Source organism: Salvelinus alpinus, chromosome 5, assembly GCF_045679555.1.
Source record: "Salvelinus alpinus chromosome 5, SLU_Salpinus.1, whole genome shotgun sequence".
NCBI lineage: Eukaryota > Metazoa > Chordata > Actinopteri > Salmoniformes > Salmonidae > Salvelinus > Salvelinus alpinus.
In genome coordinates this window covers 83231249-83252521 of record NC_092090.1, presented here as the reverse complement: position 1 = coordinate 83252521, position 21273 = coordinate 83231249, and the positions used below count along the sequence as shown (strand labels likewise).

At 45.1% G+C, this 21273-nt stretch overlaps 1 protein-coding gene across 5 annotated transcripts in view; it reads right to left on the bottom strand.

Annotated features, from left to right (window-relative positions):
• LOC139577053 (3',5'-cyclic-AMP phosphodiesterase 4D-like) overlaps positions 1 to 21273 on the bottom strand; it is a 257186-nt gene that overhangs the window by 27246 nt on the left and 208667 nt on the right. For all 5 annotated transcript variants that reach the window (XM_071403792.1, XM_071403798.1, XM_071403793.1 and 2 more), the window contains exon 2: positions 4954 to 5145. In XM_071403792.1, coding sequence (XP_071259893.1) covers positions 4954 to 5145 — 192 coding nt within the window. The remainder of the gene's footprint in view (positions 1 to 4953; positions 5146 to 21273) is intronic.

Here is a 21273-nt window from a genome sequence, read left to right as displayed (position 1 = left end):
GGAAGAAATAGACATGAAGAAAAATCACCTGCTCCAAGGTTATCACATCCTATCACTGACATTTCATTAGCAGCAGTAGTAGTTATGGTCATAGAAGTAAACTGGTAAACTATTACAGAGGCAATCTCAATCCTCTATTTCTCCATAACATTCTTCTATATCGTACCTTTTCAGTAAAGGGGAAAATACTTTTATAGAGCTTGAAAAACAGGACAAGTGAAAGAGAGAGAGGGAGGGTGATAGAGAGATGTTTCACATGCCAATAAAGCCCCTTAAATTGAACTGAGAGAGAGCGTGAGAGAGAGAGAGAACGAGTGGGGAGGGAGGGAGAGAGAGAGAGATTAGGCTAGAGGTTGCATTCCAGCTTCCCTCTCCTCCTGACTTCCCTCCCCCCAGCCCCTAACACTGGTTTGTGTTAGCTAGTACCCAGCAGGATTTATTTATTTTTTATCTGCAGACAGAACTGTTTACATAGAGGCACCAAAGAAATTTCAATAAGATTCTGTCAGTAAATTATTTCCTTAGAGACATCTATGTTTGTTTCCCTAGAAAAGCAAGTCATTTAGTCCAATATACTGTGTTTGGGATTCATGTCAGTGTTAGATAGCAAAGACATCGGTTTCTAATTTTACAGTACATCAATGATAAGCCCCAGAGTAACAGTTGGCCCTCAGATTAACATTTGGCCCTCAGAGTAACAGTTGGCCCTCAGAGTAACAGTTGGCCCCCAGGGTAGCAGTTGGCCCCCAGAGTAACAGTTGGCCCCCAGAGTAACAGTTGGCCCTCAGAGTAACAGTTGGCCCCCAGGGTAGCAGTTGGCCCCCAGAGTAACAGTTGGCCCCCAGAGTAACAGTTGGCCTCCAGAGTAACAGTTGGCCCCCAGAGTAACAGCTGGCCTCCAGAGTAACAGTTGGCTCCCAGGGTAACAGTTGGCCCCCAGAGTAACAGTTGGCCCCCAGGGTAACAGTTGGCCCCCAGAGTAACAGCTGGCCCCCAGAGTAACAGCTGGCCTCGAGAGTAACAGTTGGCCCCCAGGGTAGCAGTTGGCCCCCAGAGTAACAGTTGGCCTCCAGGGTAACAGTTGGCCTCCAGAGTAACAGTTGGCCCCCAGAGTAACAGCTGGCCTCCAGAGTAACAATTGGCCCCCAAGGTAGCAGTTGGCCCCCAGAGTAACAGTTGGCCTCCAGGGTAACAGTTGGCCTCCAGAGTAACAGTTGGCCCTCAGAGTAACAGTTGGCCCCCAGGGTAGCAGTTGGCCCCCAGAGAAACAGTTGGCCCCCAGAGTAACAGTTGGCCCTCAGAGTAACAGTTGGCCCCCAGGGTAGCAGTTGGCCCCCAGAGTAACAGTTGGCCTCCAGAGTAACAGTTGGCCCCCACAGTAACAGCTGGCCCCCAGAGTAACAGCTGGCCTCCAGAGTAAAGGGGTGCCGTACTACTATGGCTGACCCTGTAAAACAACACACTTCACTGCACCTATCCGGTGTACTGTATGTGACAAGAAAAAAAACGAAATACCAATAAAAAAATACTAAACAAACATCTAACACTGCATTGCAAATGGGTTAGCTGGTAGCCTTGTGGTTAAGAGTGTTCAAAATAAAAAATAAAATTAAAAAATCTTTTTTTTTGTTGTCACATACACATGGTTAGCAGATGTTAATGCGAGTGTAGCGAAATGCTTGTGCTTCTAGTTCCGACAATGCAGTAATAACCAACAAATAATCTAACCTAACAATTCCACAACTACTACCTTATACACACACGTGTAAAGGGATAAAGAATATGTACATAAATATATATGAATGAGTGATGGTACAGAACGGCATAGGCAAGATGCAGTAGATGGTATAGAGTACAGTATATACATATGAGATGAGTAATGTAGGGTATATAAACATAAAGTGGCATAGTTTAAAGTGGCTAGTGATACATGTATTACATAAAGATGGCAAGATAGAGTAGATGATATAGAGTACAGTATATACATATACATATGAGGTGAGTAATGTTGGGTATGTAAACATTATATTTAAGTGGCATTGTTTAAAGTGGCTAGTGATACATTTTTACATAATTTCCATCAATTCCCATTATTAAAGTGGCTGGAGTTGAGTCAGTATGTTGGCAGCGGCCACTAAATGTTAGTGGTGGCTGTTTAACAGTCTGATGGCCTTGAGATAGAAGCTGTTTTTCAGTCTCTCGGTCCCTGCTTTGATGCACCTGTACTGACCTCGCCTTCTGGATGATAGCGGGGTGAACAGGCAGTGGCTCGGGTGGTTGTTGTCCTTGATGATCTTTATGGCCTTCCTGTGACATCGGGTGGTGTAGGTGTCCTGGAGGGCAGGTAGTTTGCCCCCGTTGATGCGTTGTGCAGACCTCACTACCCTCTGGAGAGCCTTACGGTTGTGGGCGGAGCAGTTGCCGTATCAGGCGGTGATACAGCCCGACAGGATGCTCTCGATTGTGCATCTGTAGAAGTTTGTGAGTGCTTTTGGTGACGAGCCAAATTTCTTCAGCCTCCTGAGGTTGAAGAGGCGCTGCTGCGCCTTCTTCACAACGCTGTCTGTGTGGGTGGACCAATTCAGTTTGTCCGTGATGTGTACACCGAGGAACTTTCCACCTTCTCCACTACTGTCCCGTCGATGTGGATAGGGGGGTGCTCCCTCTGCTGTTTCCTGAAGTCCACAATCATCTCCTTTGTTTTGTTGACGTTGAGTGTGAGGTTATTTTCCTGACACCACACTCCGAGGGCCCTCACCTCCTCCCTGTAGGCCGTCTCGTCGTTGTTGGTAATCAAGCCTACCACTGTAGTGTCGTCCGCAAACTTGATGATTGAGTTGGAGGCGTGCATGGCCACGCAGTCGTGGGTGAACAGGGAGTACAGGAGAGGGCTCCGAACGCACCCTTGTGGGGCCCCAGTGTTGAGGATCAGCGGGGTGGAGATGTTGTTACCTACCCTCACCACCTGGGGGCGGCCCGTCAGGAAGTCCAGGACCCAGTTGCACAGGGCGGGGTCGAGACCCAGGGTCTCGAGCTTGATGACGAGTTTGGAGGGTACTATGGTGTTAAATGCTGAGCTGTAGTCGATGAACAGCATTCTCACATAGGTATTCCTCTTGTCCAGATGGGTTAGGGCAGTGTGCAGTGTGGTTGCGATTGCATTGTCTGTGGACCTATTGGGTCGGTAAGCAAATTGGAGTGGGTCTAGGGTGTCAGGTAGGGTGGAGGTGATATGGTCCTTGACTAGTCTCTCAAAGCACTTCATGATGACGGAAGTGAGTGCTACGGGGCGGTAGTCGTTTAGCTCAGTTACCTTAGCTTTCTTGGGAACAGGAACAATGGTGGCCCTCTTGAAGCATGTGGGAACAGCAGACTGGGATAAGGATTGATTGAATATGTCCTTAAACACACCAGCCAGCTGGTCTGCGCATGCTCTGAGGACGCGGCTGGGAATGCCGTCTGGGCCTGCAGCCTTGCGAGGGTTAACACGTTTAAATGTTTTACTCACCTCGGCTGCAGTGAAGGAGAGCCCGCAGGTTTTGGTAGCGGGCCGTGTCAGTGGCACTGTATTGTCCTCAAAGCGAGCAAAAAAGTGATTTAGTCTGTCTGTGAGCAAGACATCCTGGTCCGCGACGGGGCTGGTTTTCTTTTTGTAATCCGTGATTGACTGTGTTGGGCCACTAACCGAAAGGTTGCTGGTTTGAATCCCTGCGCTGACTAGGTGAAAAATATGTTGATGTGCCCTTGAGCAAGGCACTTAACTACAATTGCTCCTGTAAGTTGGTCTGGATGTGTCAACTGGAAAAAGTAAAGGGACTCAGTATGAACATCATGTAACATAGAGCCTGGCGAGGAGCTGGCTTGTGAACTTGTGATCAATACCATTTAGAGAGGCAGGGTGATTTTAGTGTGGTATTCTAATAGGTGGGTTAGACTAAGGCAGGGTCATTCAGCCACTATCATAGGGTGTGTCCAGAATGGCAGCCTATTCCCAACATACTGCACTACTTTTGACAAGAGCCCTACGTGGGTAAACAAAAGTAGTGCACTACATGGGGAATAGGGTACCATTTGGGACGCAACACTAGTGACAGGGAGAGACAGGAGGGATATGGCTACCGCCTTACTACAGACTGAATGGAGATACACTGTCTTCAGTCAATACATAATTTCCTGTTTGAGCGTAACTGGATAGTCATGGTAAGTGGCAGATGGTTGATGGTTACACAGCTCTATACTAATACACTTCAATGGTAACTCATCTCTGTGTCTGTGTCTGTGTCTCTCTCTGTGTCTCTCTCTGTGTCTCTGTCTCTGTGTCTCTGTCATCTCTGTCTCTGTCATCTCTGTCTCTGTGTTTACTGTTCAAGTTACATGTGTGTCCGTTACTAAAGCTAGAAGAGAGGCAGAAATTAAACTGAAGCACATTGGAAACCTTAGATGTGTGTGTATTGATTTGGTCACCTTGGGGATAACGAGTAAGTTGGTGACCCAATGGCAATCTATAGTTGTAGTAAGTGAAGGAATTTAAGACAATACATACCTAAAAATAGAGCCTTCAAATGTGATCACCAAACTAACTGAAGAATGCAAGGCCTTTACGTTCTCAAGGTTCACACTCAGGGTACTACAGCTAGCTGTCCTACAAGTGTAAGATTTGCTTTCCCCTACTGCTGAGGGAAACAGGCTTACAATAGAGACGTGACACCTCAATCAAACAGTGGCCTGGGGAGGGACAACAAGCACACTGACAGACAGCTATCAAGTTAAATAACCTCTATGAAAACAATCCATCTCTTCAGTGAGAGAAATAGTAATGCATGTGTAGAAAGATAATGTGTGTGTGTGGATGGGGGGCGGCAATAGGTGAGCTATGATCGACTGAAATAGAACAAGAGAGAGAGTGTGAGACTGAGTGTGAACAGAGAGGCAGCTGGAGAAAGGAACACTCACATGTCACTGGCGATGGAGGAGTTTCTGGACATGGACTTCGGTGACAGGTCATAGTCCGAGTCGGAGCGGTAGAGGAAGGACTCTCTCCGCTGACTGTGGACAAAGTTGCCCTGCAGTATGAGCCCAGACCCCGGGCTGGCCATGGGGTCCAGTGGGCTGCGCCCCGACGAGGTGCCGTTGTCCACATCGAAACTGTCACACAACAACCAGAGAGAGAGAAGAAACATTAGACATAATCATTAGCCAGTGTGGCTGCTTGAAACACTGGATGTCTGTTTGGCTTTTTGTTAATTTGTACTTTAAAGAACACTGGGCAGGTTGTTTAGGATTCTAAACATTCTCTCAAATATCCAAAAGCCTTTATGTGGCAACTGTATCTCAGGCCAGTACTGCAGCTGTATTGGTGAGTAACACAGCTCTGATAAAGACAATGACTCATTGGGTCACCGCCACCACCTGGGACAATGACGTAATCTCCATGTGATGTCACCGCTCCTTAGTGTCCCCCCAGATGATCCTCACCCCAAGGATTACACCTGTCACCCAGGGTTACCTGACCTGTTACCTGTGTAACTAGACCTAATCCTCCAGTGGAAGTGATTCCCCTCCGTGTAGCACCAGACACATCATCCTCATCGTAATCACCACTGTCAGCTATGTGATGAGAAAAGCTGTGGCGATAACGTGTGTGCCTCCGTGCATGCGTGCTTGTGTGTGTGGTGAAGGGAACAGTGTGAGCTGAGTGGACTGGGTCAGCTGATGCTGTGCTCATCACTGTGTATATTGATGACATGTTGTTGTGGCTATGGATGGGTACAGCACATTATGCACTCTGTCTGCTCTGAACAGCATATTCCCTCTATCACCTGGATGAAAAGCGTCTCCCTGGAACTTTAGAATGAAATCCAATGGCAGATTCTGGCCTTTGATTCAACATTCCTATTTATTGAAATACATTACATCAAAAATGGCCACTGATTCAATCTGTGTTTAACTGTAGGATTCCCTAATAGAACCATGTGATTCCATAAAGATTTAACATGACATGAGATTCAGCAACAAAAAAGGACTGTAATCAAGTCACATATTCAAATATAGCACTGATGGCGATTCCACTGTGGTGTATCATTTAAGTCTTTTCTCCCATCTTCCTGCTCCTTTCATAATACCAGGGTCATTCAGACACACAGGCATTCACAATTGCAAAGTATAGTAGAGTGGAGGCTGCTGAGGGGAGGACAGCTCATAATAATGTCTGGAGCTGTGTAAATGGACTGGGGTCAAACTGGTGTCAGTTGTGAAGGAAGACTATAGTTGGAAGAGTTGCAGAGTTAATTGAAAATAATGGCAATGTTGATTAGATGCTTTTAATAAGGCTATTTTCTCTTGCACCATGAGGTCTCTGCTCTAGAAACTCATGGACAATATGGACACAGATATAAAAAATGTATACACTTTAAAAAAGTTATTAAAGTATAAATTACCAAAACTTCCATAGATTGCGACAGATTACAGATGATTCCGGTAATTTTGGTATATTACCGGTAGCTTTGCAACCATACCCCTAGGTCATATCACTGCACCAGGCCAGGGTTCAGCCTGAAACACACCCACACACACCCACACACACCCACACATTACACACACATTATAGATGCCACTCCACCTAACACTGCAATCCACAGCCAGAATACCAGCATGTCTATCTCTCGCACACAGAATGATATTCTGGCGTTACCATTTGCTGTCACACAGGACATACCAAGACTTAACCAATGAGGCTCATTGCAGGTCAAAACTTTGCATTCTTAGAAGTGCTTACTCAATCCAGCACCTGGGAAGCATTTTAGGATGTGCTCCGCTAAAGAACACAGGACATTCCATAAATGTTTTCATGGGTAATCATGTGGCTATAAGTCTGTGATGTCCTCAGCCCAGTGTCCACCCAGAGGACAGAGCAGGAAGGGCCCGAGAAGCTGAGAGGCAGGGTCTAGGAGGCAGAGGCCTTAAAGGAAAACTCCACCCAAAAACTATCTTTTGGTATTAGTTTCATTCGTCCATTGTTGATATAGTCCAAATGTTTTGCATGTCAGCAATCACGTTCTCAAGATATATAACATTCAAAATACAGAAATACAGCCGGTACGATGCACGGTGGACAGGGTAGCCCATTCATTTTCAATGAAGCCTAGGGGGGGGGGGGGGGGCGAAATTCAAGTTTCAGTTTCAAGTTTTAACGTCACATGCAAGTACAGTGAAATGCCTTTCTTGCAAGCTCTAAACTCAACAATGCAGTAATCAATAACATTGTATGAACGTAGTCTGCGTGGTGAAACGTCAGCAGTACGTCCAACAGCCGGACCAGCTAACTTTCCCACTCTAGCTAGCTGACATTATCAGTTTACAGAGTCACGTTTAACAATAAAAATCATTGTTTTCTCATCTATTTTTGTATTAATCATTATTATTGTTATTACATTTTTATAAGATGTTTAAAAAATATTTGATAAACAATACAAAACATGCACATACAAATACAAACATGACTACATCACCCCTACCCAGACCCACTAGACCCCCACTCTTATCTCCGGCGCCCGCATCACTTTCTGTCACATGTTCTCAAACGGTACTGTTTTGTTTCTCTCCGTCGCCCACACGCTTTCAATTTTTAGATAATAAAGCATTTTCCATTGCGTGGACGATGGAGGATTGGCTGATTTCCAGTTTTTGAGTATACGCTTTTTTTAAAGATAATTGATGAGAAGAGTATTGTCCAACCCGTCAGTTATCTCACTACACCCTCATATGACATGTCTTGAAATATACAGACAGACGAATTGAAAGTAAATTTACATTGCAATACCTCTGACATACATAACTTTGGATTTTGTAACATTCCCAGAAGGCATGAATTATTGGGTCATTAGTAGTTTTACACTTCAGACATGACTCTGCCGTTGTGCTATAGAATTTTTAAATCTTGTATAATAAATTTAATACATTAATTTATACCGGAATAAGCGTACATTTCGTTAACTGTAATCTAATGGAATAATCATTTATGTTGCATGTAAATACGTTTTTATGCATGCTTATGGTGTTATAGAGATTCACTTTTTGCACGTTGATAATGTTTGTTTATTTTGTTGTTATGAAGGCACTAGCTGCTTTGACTAAAGGGACAAGTGGTGTATTCGGCGGGGTACTCTGCGATATTCCGGTTGGTGTCTGCAAAGCGTGTCAGAGGCAGAGAGACAGGGCCTAGGAAGCAAAGGACAGAGAGGCAGAGAGGCAGATACTGTAGGCCTTGGAGCAGGGGTGTCAAACTCCTTCCATGGAGGGCAGAGTGTTTTTGGTTTCTCCTTTCAATTTGTATCCAATTAAGACCTAGACAACGAGGTGAGAGGAGTTCAAAACTAGTTAGTGACCCTAATTCATCAGAGAGGCTGAGAGACAGGGCCTGGGAGGCAGAGCCTGAGAGGCAGGGCCTGGGAGACAGAGGGGATGAGAGGCAGGGCCTACGGGACAAAGAGACAGAAAGGCAAGGCCTGGGAGGCAGAACCTGGGAGGCTGAGAGGCAGGGCCTGGGAGACAGAGAGGCTGAGAGGCAGGGCCTACGGGACAGAGAGCCAGAGAGGCAAGGCCTGGGAGGCAGAACCTGGGAGGCTGAGAGGCAGGGCCTGGGAGACAGAGAGGCTGAGAGGCAGGGCCTGGGAGAGAGAGCGGCTGAGAGGCATAGCTAGGGCTGTTGTGGTGACAATATTACTGCCACACCGGCAGTCACTAGTCACGAAGGCAGTCAAATGCCATGTGACCGTTTAGTCATGGAAATTAGGCTTCTCCAAGCTCTGATGGTGCTGGTGGTCATTAATAGCCTACCAAACTTGCTAACTGCCTGGTACTCATCACTCTATTGTCCCTCGAATCACACTGACATCTATGCAAATATTACAGATAGAAGGAGCTTAGTTACCAGTATCTTTGTTAATATGGCTTGTTCTAAAAAAAGAAAAGTTGACTCTGAAAATCATATATTCATTCGAGGACGGGTGGACGGAACAGTATTTATTCATTCTCTCTGCAACTAGCACAAAACCAATGTGTCTGATATGCAGTGAGTTCTCGTGAAAAGTGCCAATGTTGAGCTCTCGTGAAAAGTGCCAATGTTAAGTTCCATTATGACACCAGGCATAGTAAATTCGATCAGAAGTATCCCCTGAACACGGAGGTGAGAACAAACAAAATTAACCAACTCAAATCCCAATATGAGAGTTCCATCAAAGTCCTTGTCAATTCACTGACAGCCCAACAACGTGCAATGGCGTGTTCAATGAGGATAGCTTGGGATTTGGGAAAACACCCAAAAACATTTTCAGACGCTGAGATGGTAAAATAATGCATGTGTGAAGTTGCTGACACCTTGCTTGAAGGTGAACTAAAAGATGAGCTCATGGAAAAGATCAAACAGGTCCCACTGTCAGGTCCCACTGTCAGGTCCCACTGTCAGGTCCCACTGTCAGGTCCCACTGTCAGGTCCCACTGTCAGGTTCCACAGCAATGAGGAGAACTAAAATATTAGCTGAAGATTTAACTTCACAACTTGATGAGGCCATTCAGAATGCACCATGCATTTCATTAGTTGTGGATGAATCAACAGAAAACACTGATAACGCAAAGCTTCTGGTGGTTGTCAGATTATATAACAAAACAAAGAAAGGATTCAATGAGAAGCTGTTAGTTTTAACAAATCTAGAAGCACACACATGGGGAGAGGATATACATGAGGCCAGCAAAGGGATGCTGACAGACAGGGGATAGATCTGAAGTCAGAGGTCTCCATCACCACAGATGGAGCTCCAGCCATGACAGGAAGAGGGAAGGGAAGTGTTGCACATTTAAAAGAGGACCACCCTGACCTAACATCATATCACTGCATCATCCATCAATCTGTCCTGTGTGCCAGTTTGGGAAAATAGTATTCTGAGGTCATGACAACGATGATGAAACTGATCAACTTTTTGAGAGCAACATCATCCCTACAACACCGCCTGCCACGAGGCATTCTGACAGAGGCCAATGACAGCTGTGATGACTTACTACTGCACAACCATGTCAGACGGCTCAGCAAAGGCAGGGTTTTGGAACGCTTTTGGGCCATTCAGGAGGTCATCAAAGCTTTCTTATCACAGCAAAAGGGTCACAAGGCAACTTGGTTTTCAGAGTTTTTGGAAGATGAGGAGAAGATGAAAACAATTGCATTTTTGACAGACATTACATCACACCTTAATAAACGGAATGTTAAGCTACAGGGACGGGACAACACAGTGTGTGATATGATAACAGCAGTCCAGGCTTTCCAGAAGAAATTGGAGCTTTTCAAGAATGATCTCCAGGGAGAACTTGTCCACTTCCCCAATCTTTTGGTGCAAACGCAGGGAGACAAAGATGTTCCCAACCATGTTGATTTCATCCAGAATCTTATGGATAACTTCAAGGCTCGCTTTTGTTGGAAGAGAACTGTTGCTTATCATCCAGAACCCCTTCTTGGTCACAAATGTGACAAGGTTGTCAGAAGAAGCAAAACAGATCTTCAGATGGGTAGATGTTACATCACTGCAAATGGAGTTGATTAAGCTGCAAGAAAATGTGTCTTTGAAGGAGCTGGCTGGTGATTGTGACCTTGTCACTTTCTGGGGAAAGATGGTGCCTGCAGCTGATGTCCCTTTTCTCAGGAGACTGGCACCATTAATGCAGGGCAAGGCCCACAGTGACTTGTACATGAATATTGCATGGCCCACAGTGACTTATACATGAATATTGCATGGCCCACAGTGACTTATACATGAATATTGCATGGCCTACAGTGACTTATACATGAATATTGCATGGCCCACAGTGACTTATACATGAATATTGCATGGCCCACAGTGACTTATACATGAATATTGCATGGCCCACAGTGACTTATACATGAATATTGCATGGCCCACAGTGACTTATACATGAATATTGCATGGCCCACAGTGACTTATACATGAATATTGCATGGCCCACAGTGACTTATACATGAATATTGCATGGCCCACAGTGACTCAACATAAATATTGCATGGCCCACAGTGACTCAACATGAATATTGCATGGCCCACAGTGACTCAACATAAATATTGCATGGCCCACTGTGACTCAACATGAATATTGCATGGCCCAGTGACTCAACATGAATACTGCATGGCCAACAGTGACTCAACATGAATATGCATGGCCCAGTGACTCAACATTAATACTACATGGCCCACAGAGACATTCTGTGCATTCAGATTAATATTTTGGTTCAACTCTTCTGTTCTCCAGAAAACATACACTTAATTTTATAAAAATAAAAAATAATAATTCAAGGACCATGTACAATGGTTCACAGTGCACTTTTTGCATAGATAATTATGCAACCACTTCTGTTGCACGTTTACATTCAAAATAAGTAGTAATTTATTCAAATTGTAGTCTCATTTAATGTACATTTTATATAACAACATGTTTCCTAAGTCGTAGACGACTATGTTTGTTACTATGCAGTACCACAGCACCGATTGTCACGACTTCCGCCGAAGTCGGTCCCTCTCCTTGTTCGGGCGGCGTTCGGCGGTCGATGTCACCGGCCTAGCCATCGCCGATCCACTTTTCATTTTCCATTTGTTTTGTCTTTGTCTTACACACCTGGTTTCAATCCCCCAATTACTTGTTCATTATTTAACCCTCTGTTCCCCCATGTTTGTTTGTGAGTAATTGTTTTTATGTAATACGGTCCGTTATGTGGGCTCGGTTTATTGTATTGTATTTGTCTATTTTTGAGTAAATTACGTTTATTTACTCATATCTGCTGTCCTGCACCTGACTCCTCTACACAAGCTACACACAGACCTCATTACACCGATAAAGGATGATATGCATCCGGAAGCCAGGAGATGCTAAATGTGTTTATGTTCATTAAAGCTCAATTACCGTGAGACCGACAGTTATTTGCTTGACAATCACCGGCTGACGAAATTTAACCGCCAATGCCGTAGGCATGGCCTGGGAGCCAGAGAGATAGACAGATAGAGTGGCAGGGCCTGGGAGAAAGCCAGAGAAACAGAGAGGCAGGGCTTGGGAGCCAGAGAGAGAGAGAGGCAGGGCCTGGGAGACAGAGAGAGAGAGAAAGGGGCAGGGCCTGGGAGCCAGAGAGAGAGAGCGAGGCAGGGCCTGGGAGCCAGAGAGAGAGAGAGAGAGGCAGGGCCTCGGAGACAGAGAGGCAGAGAAGCAGAGAGGCAGGTCCTAGGAGACAGAGAGGCAGAGAAGCAGAGAGGCAGGTCCTAGGAGACAGAGAGGCAGAGAAGCAGAGAGGCGGAGAGGCAGGGCCTAGGAGACAGAGAGGCAGAGAAGCAGAGAGGCAGGTCCTAGGAGACAGAGAGGCAGAGAAGCAGAGAGGCGGAGAGGCAGGGCCTAGGAGACAGAGAGGCAGAGAAGCAGAGAGGCAGGTCCTAGGAGACAGAGAGGCAGAGAAGCAGAGAGGCGGAGAGGCATGGCCTAGGAGACAGAGAGGCAGAGAAGCAGAGAGGCAGGTCCTAGGAGACAGAGAGGCAGAGAAGGAGAGAGGCAGGTCCTAGGAGACAGAGAGGCAGAGAAGCAGAGAGGCGGAGAGGCAGGGCCTAGGAGACAGAGAGGCAGAGAAGCAGAGAGGCAGGTCCTAGGAGACAGAGAGGCAGAGAAGCAGAGAGGCGGAGAGGCAGGGCCTAGGAGACAGAGAGGCAGAGAAGCAGAGAGGCAGGGCCTAGGAGACAGAGAGGCAGAGAAGCAGAGAGGCAGGGCCTAGGAGACAGAGAGGCAGAGAAGCAGGTCCTAGGACACAGAGAGGCAGAGAAGCAGAGAGGCAGGGCCTAGGAGACAGAGAGGCAGAGAAGCAGAGAGGCGGAGAAGCAGGGCCTAGGAGACAGAGAGGCAGAGAAGCAGAGAGGCAGGGCCTAGGAGAGAGAGGCAGAGAGGCTGGGTCTGAGAAGCAGAGAGACAGAGAGGCCTTAGAGGTAATGAGACAGCGATACCGCAGGGCCTGCGAGGCTGAATACCGCAGGGCCTGCAAGGCAGGGCCTGCGAGGCTGAAAGGCAGGGTCTGGGAGGCAGACAGCCACGTAGGGTCTAACTGCTCTGACCTTTGGATGGAAAATGTGCCAGTTTGGACTGGTGCCTAATTAGTGAGTGAAGGGAACACATATTGTCCTCATTACGCTGTACCCAGCTTCCTGTCTTCTTTCTCTCTTTCGGTCCTGTTTGTCTCTCTCTGGCCGCTCTCTGCACTCTATTTCTCTCTGCACCCTCTCCCTCTCTCTCCCCTCTCTGTCCTTCTGTCTCTATGTCATAGTTGTTAAAGCAGCGCTGAACCCTCGCCAGTTGCTATCACACTAAGTGACTGATAAATGACGTGTTCCCCACACTAACGCCCTAGCAGCCCGTTGACTAAGGGTGGCAGGTAGCCTAGCGGTTAGAGCATTGGGACGGTAACCAAAATGTTGCTTGTTCGAATCTCTGAGCCGGCAAGGTGGAAAAATCTGTTCTGCCCTTGAGCAAGGCAGGTAACCCCCACAACAGCTGCTGCCAGGGCGCCGATGACGCCGATTAAGCCAGCTCCCCACACCTCTCTGATTCAGAGGGGTTGGGTTAAATGCAGAAGACACATTTTTGTTGAATGCATTCAGTTGTACAGCTGACTAGGTATCCTCCTTTCCCTTCTCTTTCCACTTATAAACCTGAACTCAGATACACAACACACACTGTTCTCATTAAGAGTTAGTCTCTGTATTGTATGTGTGTCTCATGAGTCAGTTATTATCCTGATGTCACACACTGCACCACTACGCATAACTGATAATAATACACGTGACAACCAGGATACAGTACGTACATGTGTGCTATATATAAATGAATGGGAGAACACTGAATGCAAAATAGCAACAAAGAGGACAAGAGTAAAAAAGGCACTGATTAAACAACATATTAAATTGCTTTTGGCCAAAGGATCTGTGGAATAAGTTTAAAGTGTGTAATACAGTGTGATATAATTAATCTCCAATTGTTGTTCTTAACCCTGGGCAACATGGCCCTGGGAGGCTCACAGGGATATTGGTATCCACTGTACTCCACCATTTCATTTTTCAACTCAATACTATTACCCCAAAATGTTTTTTTTAATTACATAAATGCATTGTAATTTAAGCTTTAAAACTGCAAAGTTTTCTCTCTGTGTCAATGGCAAAATTGCACAATATCAGCTTTAAAGCTGCAACAATAAAAAATATCACTGCCCTATAATAAAATGTGTAGAACTGCAGGAAATTAGCTTGAAAACGTGAACATTTTCTCTCTAATGCCAAGAGGGAGGCTTTTAAATGTTATTTTCCCAGGCCAGAGACTTGGTTCGTCCAGCCATCCACTGCAGGTGTTATAGTAAAACTACTTTTAGGCAATTTTCTTCACACTCAAGTTGTGTTCTGATTATGAGGGAGTCCCTGATGAATTTGCTATCACAAAAGGGGTCCCCAGTCCCAAAAGGTTTGAGAACCCCTGCTGTAGTTAGGCTATAAACCCAGTCAACTGACTTGCCACAAGGGCATCTCTGAGTCACAGGTGACGGGTATTAATACACATCTCCATGGCAGGGTCATCAGAACAGTAACCACAACAGAAGGGGGTATTGACTAGATGATATACGGCTTATGTCAGAATTTACTTTTCGTAGCAGGTTAGGAGAATTAACATAGCAGGTCAGGAGAAATAGTTTAAGGTTAGGAAAAGGGTTAGGATAAGGATTAGCTTAAATGCCAAAATTTCAACATTTGACATCAATTTGACATAAACTGTATCCCTTTAGACACAGCAGAGGGGCTGGGTCTAGATGGCTATTAGGGAGGCCAGAGATGCGTGTCTTTGGTAAATAATCAACTGTGTAGAAAGGAGAGGAGACGGTAAGGAGAGACACTGTGGTGCTGACAGTGTGTGTCTTGCCCTTGGCCACAACTAAACATATCAGATAAACAACTAAACATATCAGATAAACAACTAAACATGTCAGATAAACAACTAAACATATCAGATAAACAACTAAACATGTCAGATAAACAACTAAACATGTCAGATAAACAACTAAACATATCAGATACACAACTAAACATATCAGATAAACAACTAAACATGTCAGATAAACAACTAAACATATCAGATAAACAACTAAACATGTCAGATAAACAACTAAACATGTCAGATAAACAACTAAACATGTCAGATAAACAACTAAACATGTCAGATAAAAAACTAAACATATCAGATAAACAACTAAACATATCAGATAAACAACTAAACATGTCAGATAAACAACTAAACATGTCAGATAAACAACTAAACATGTCAGATAAACAACTAAACATGTCAGATAAACAACTAAACATGTCAGATAAACAACTAAACATGTCAGATAAAAAACTAAACATATCAGATAAACAACTAAACATATCAGATAAACAACTAAACATATCAGATAAACAACTAAACATATCAGATAAACAACTAAACATGTCAGATAAACAACTAAACATATCAGATAAACAACTAAACATATCAGATAAACAACTAAACATGTCAGATAAACAACTAAGGGTATCCAAGGGTTGTTGCAACTGCACAACTCTCTATCTCTCTATGTCTCTGTATCTCTCTGTCTATCTCAGTCTCTCTTTGTCTCTCTCTCGCTATCTGTCTCCCTGTCTCTCTCTCTCTCTCTCTCTGTCTGTCTCTCTGTCTCTCAATTCAATTCAATTCAATTCAATTCAAGGGGCTTTATTGGCATGGGAAACATGTGTTAACATTGCCAAAGCAAGTGAGGTAGATAATATACAAAAGTGAAATAAACAATAAAAATTAACAGTAAACATTACACATACAGAAGTTTCAAAACAATAAAGACATGACAAATGTCATATTATATATATACAGTGTTGTAACAATGTACAAATGGTTAAAGCACACAAGTTAAAATAAATAAACATAAATATGGGTTGTATTTACAATGGTGTTTGTTCTTCACTGGTTGCCTTGTCTCTCTCTCTCTGTCTGTCTCTATGTCTCTCTCTCTATCTCTCTCTCTCTCTCTCGCTCTGTCTCTCTCAGTCTCTCTCTGTCTCTCTCTGTCTCTCTCAGTCTCTCTTTGTCTCTCTCTCTCTCAGTCTCTCTTTGTCTCTCTCTCTCTCAGTCTCTCTTTGTCTCTCTCTCTCTCTGTCTGTCTCTTTGTCTCTCTCTCTCTCTGTCTGTCTCCCTGTCTCTCTCTCTCTCTCTCTCTCTCTCTCTCTCTCTCTCTCTCTCTCTCTCTCTCTCTCTCTCTCTCTCTCTCTCTCTCTCTCTCTCTCTCTCTCTCTCTCTCTCTCTCTCTCTCTCTCTCTCTCTCTCTCTGCCTCTCTCTCTGTCACACACCCACTCAATCAATGACACCTATACTATTCCAGGCAGACCCCCCCCCTCTCCCCTCTCTCCGTCTCAAGGGTATGTATGTTAGAAAGCATGGAACCTTTATGAGTATCAAAGCAGCCTGAGAGCTCTGATAGTGAGTTGACATAGAGCAGGCCTAGACACTTGGTTCTGTCCTGTTCAGGCATGCAATATAGTCCACAGTAGACTCCACCTTTCCCAGTCCCAGTCCATGTGACTTACTAACATTACTGACTTGGTTTGAAAGGGAAAAATGTTCAGATTCCATAAACATTTCTTCCTTCTCTCCTTATTTCTCCTCTCCTCTTCTTTCCTCTCAACCATCCACCTTTCCCTCACCAAGGTCAGGTTTACTCATCTAAGACAAACAGAGACACGAATGTGTACCCGCATGCAAACACACACACACACGCAAACACACACACACACACACACACACACACACACACACACACACACACACACACACACACACACACACACACACACACACACACACACACACACACACACACACACACACACACACACACACACACACACACACACACACACACGCACACACACACACAGTTAGGACTGACTGGTCTACTTTGTGCATGACACAAGTAATTTTTCCAACAATTGTTTACAGACAAATTATTTGACTTATAATTCACTGTATCACAATTCCAGTGGGTCAGAAGTTTACATACACTAAGTTGACTGTGCCATTAAATATTTTGGAAAATTCCAGAAAATGGTGTCAAGGCTTTAGAAGCTTCTGATAGGCTAATTGACATCATTTGAGTCAATTGGAGGTGTATCTGTGGATGTATTTCAAGGCCTACCTTCAAACTCAGTGCCTCTTTGCTTGACATCACTGGAAAATCAAAAGAAATCAGCTAAGACCACAGAAAAACAATTGTAGACCCCCACAAGTCTGGTTCATCTTTGGGAGCAATTCAATTTCCAAACGCCTGAAGGTACCACGTTCATCTGTACAAACAATAGTACGCAAGTATAAACACCATGGGACCACGCAGCCGCCATACCGTTCAGGAAGGAGACGCGTTCTGTCTCCTTCCTACTTTGGTATGAAAAGTGCAAATCAATCCCAGAACAACAGCAAAGGACCTTGTGAAGATGCTGGAGGAAACAGGTACAACAGGATCTATATCCACAGTAAAACGACTCCTATATTGACATAACCTGAAAGGCCGCTCAGCAAGGAAGAAGCCACTACTCCAAAACCGCCACATAGAAGCCAGACTACAGTTTGCAACTGCACATGGGGAAAAATATCGTACTTTTTGGAGAAATGTCCTCTGGTCTGATGAAACAAAAATAGAACTGTTTGGCCGTAATGACCATCGTTATGTTTGGAGGAAAAAGGGGGAGGCTTCAAGCCGAAGAACACCATCCCAACCGTGAAGCACGGGGTGGCAGCATCATGTTGTGGGGGTGCTTTGCTGCAGGAGGGACTGGTGCACTTCACAAAATAGATGGCATCATGAGGTAGGAAAATTATGTGGATTTATTGAAGCAACATCTCAAGACATCCGTCAGGAAGGTAAAGCTTGGTCGCAAATGGGTCTTCCAAATGAACAATGACCCCAAGCATACTTCCAAAGTTGGGGCAAAATGGCTTAAGGACAACAAAGTCAAGGTATTGGGAGTGGCCATCACAAAACCCTTACCTCAGTCCTATAGAAAATGTGTGGTCAGAACTGAAAAAGCGTGTGCGACCAAGGAGGCCTACAAACCTGACTCAGTTACACCAGCTCTGTCAGGAGGTATGGGCCAAAATTCACCCAACTTATTAAGGGAAGCTTGTGGAAGGCTACCCGAAATGTTTGACCCAAGTTAAACAATTTAAAGGCAATGCTACCAAATACTAATTGAGTGTATGTAAACTTCTGACCCACTGGGAATGTGATGAAAGAAATAAAAGCTGAAATAAATCATTCTCTCTACTATTATTCTGACATTTCACATTCTTAAAATAAAGTGGTGATCCTAACTGACCTAAGACAGGGAATCTTTACTCTGATTAAATGTCAGGAATTGTGAAAAACTGAGTTTAAATGTATTTGGCTAAGGTGTATGTAAACTTCCGACTTCAACTGTAAGTCCATAAGAGAAGAAGAGTTATGACAAACTGAGAAGTAAACAACAGCCCAGTCCTGGACCGATGGAGATATAAAAAATAAATAATTTAAACGATAGTATCTGTGGTCACCATCCATTCATATCAGCCCAATGCTCTGTTGTCTTAAATGACTGAAACGGCACACTGTTACAAAAGATTACAGATACAGTGGGGAGAACAAGTATTTGATACACTGCCGATTTTGCAGGTTTTCCTACTTACAAAGCATGTAGAGGTCTGTCATTTTTATCATAGGTACACCTCAACTGTGAGAGACGGAATCTAAAACAAAAATCCAGAAAATCACATTGTATGATTTTTAAATAATTAATTTGCATTTTATTGCATGACATAAGTATTTGAAAACCTACCAACCAGTAAGAATTCCGGCTCTCACAGACCTGTTAGTTTTTCTTTAAGAAGCCCTCCTGAGGCCTCCCGGGTGGCGCAGTGGTCTAGAGCACTGCATCGCAGTGCTATGCTGCGCCACCAGAGTCTGGGTTCGCGCCCAGGCTCTGTCGCAGCCGGCCGCGACCGGGAGGTCCGTGGGGCGACGCACAATTAGCTTAGCGTCGTCCGGGTTAGGGAGGGTTTGGCCGGTAGGGATATCCTTGTCTCATCGCGCTCCAGCGACTCCTGTGGCGGGCCGGGCGCAGTGCGCGCTAACCGAGGGGGGCGGGTGCACGGTGTTTCCTCCGACACATTGGTGCGGCTGGCTTCCGGGTTGGAGGCGCGCTGTGTTAAGAAGCAGTGCGGCTTGGTTGGGTTGTGCTTCGGAGGACGCATGACTTTCGACCTTCGTCTCTCCCGAGCCCGTACGGGAGTTGTAGCGATGAGACAAGATAGTAATTACTAGCGATTGGATACCACGAAAATTGGGGAGAAAAGGGGGTAAAATTTAAAAAAAAAAAAAAAAAAAGAAGCCCTCCTGTTCTCCACTCATTACCTGTATTAACTGCACCTGTTTGAACTCGTTACCTGTATAAAAGACACCTGTCCACACACTCAATCAAACAGATTCCAACCTCTCCACAATAGCCAAGACCAGAGAGCTGTGTAAGGACATCAGGGATAAAATTGTAGACCTGCACAAGGCTGGGATGGGCTACAGGACAATAGGCAAGCAGCTTGGTGAGAAGGAAACAACTGTTGGCGCAATTATTAGAAAATGGAAGAAGTTCAAGATGACGGTCAATCACCCTCGGTCTGGGGCTCCATGCAAGATTTCACCTCGTGGGGCATCAATGATCATGAGGAAGGTGAGGGATCAGCCCAGAACTACACGGCAGGACCTGGTCAATGACCTGAAGAGAGCTGGGACCACAGTCTCAAAGAAAACCATTAGTAACACACTACGCCGTCATGGATTAAAATCCTGCAGCGCAAGGTCCCCCTGCTTAAGCCAGTGCATGTCCAGGCCCGTCTGAAGTTTGCCAATGACCATCTGGATGATCCAGAGGAGGAATGGGAGAAGGTCATGTGGTCTGATGAGACAAAAATAGAGCTTTTTGGTCTAACTCCACTCGCCGTGTTTGGAGGAAGAAGAAGTATGAGTACAACCCCAAGAACACCATCCCAACCGTGAAGCATGGAGGTGGAAACATCATTCTTTGGGGATGCTTTTCTGCAAAGGGGACAGGACGACTGCACCGTATTGAGGGGAGGATGGATGGGGCCATGTATCGCGAGATCTTGGCCAACAACCTCCTTCCCTCAGTAAGAGCATTGAAGATGGGTCGTGGCTGGGTCTTCCAGCATGACAACGACACGAAGCATAGGCATACACGATCTCACATCAGCTGAAATCTGAGTAGAAGAGAAAGATGAGGTTGAACCCTCAGGGCAGACTACTAGACATATCCTCCATGTTAATCTGATCATAATACCTGTCCTTGAAAGGCAGCCTCATTCAGATGGATAACTCCGCAATGGCTTTAATGATGATGGGGCTTAGTTCACACAGGCCTTCTCCCAGTCTGAGAGGCTTATGTGGATAATTAGCAGGCTGTGTGAGAACAGAGCGACCCTAAGACCAGGGTCGAGGAGGGAACCAGCATGCTGTGTGTTTGTTCAGGACTGGACTGTACTGCTCAGCCTGATGTACCACGGAGAAACACGGTGAAAATAAACTAGTCTCCGACAGGGATCTACCCTTGCAGAGAACATGTGAGTGCAGAAGTGATGAGGGAGAAAAAAAGCCTTAGACAAGTGGAGACAGGAGGGAGAGAAGAGGGCAGGGAGAGCAGCCACCTGGAGGTGCATTCTATGGAAGAGGATAACCCTGGGGGCGCTGCTAGGGAGACTTCAGCCAGTAACTGACACACATTCCAGAGTACATGATGATTAACATACAGCCTTTACCACCTTATGAGAGAGTATGTAACGGCTGTTGTATGGTGTTGACATAGTGAGTTCTGATGGAAACGTAGTAACTAGAGACACCACAGCACAGAGGCAAACATTCATGCTGGATGGCTGCTCTTCTTTGCACTGTGTTGTATAGTTAACAGAGTACAACAGAGAGGAAGACTAGAAAAAGACATATCTGACATACAGTTACTGTAGTTAACCAAGAACTTCTCATGTTCCACAGTCAAAACAACAAATATGAACGGACAGGCCAGAGCTTGACAGCCTGAAGAAGGAAAGGAACCAGAGAACAGTGGGAAGTATGATAAG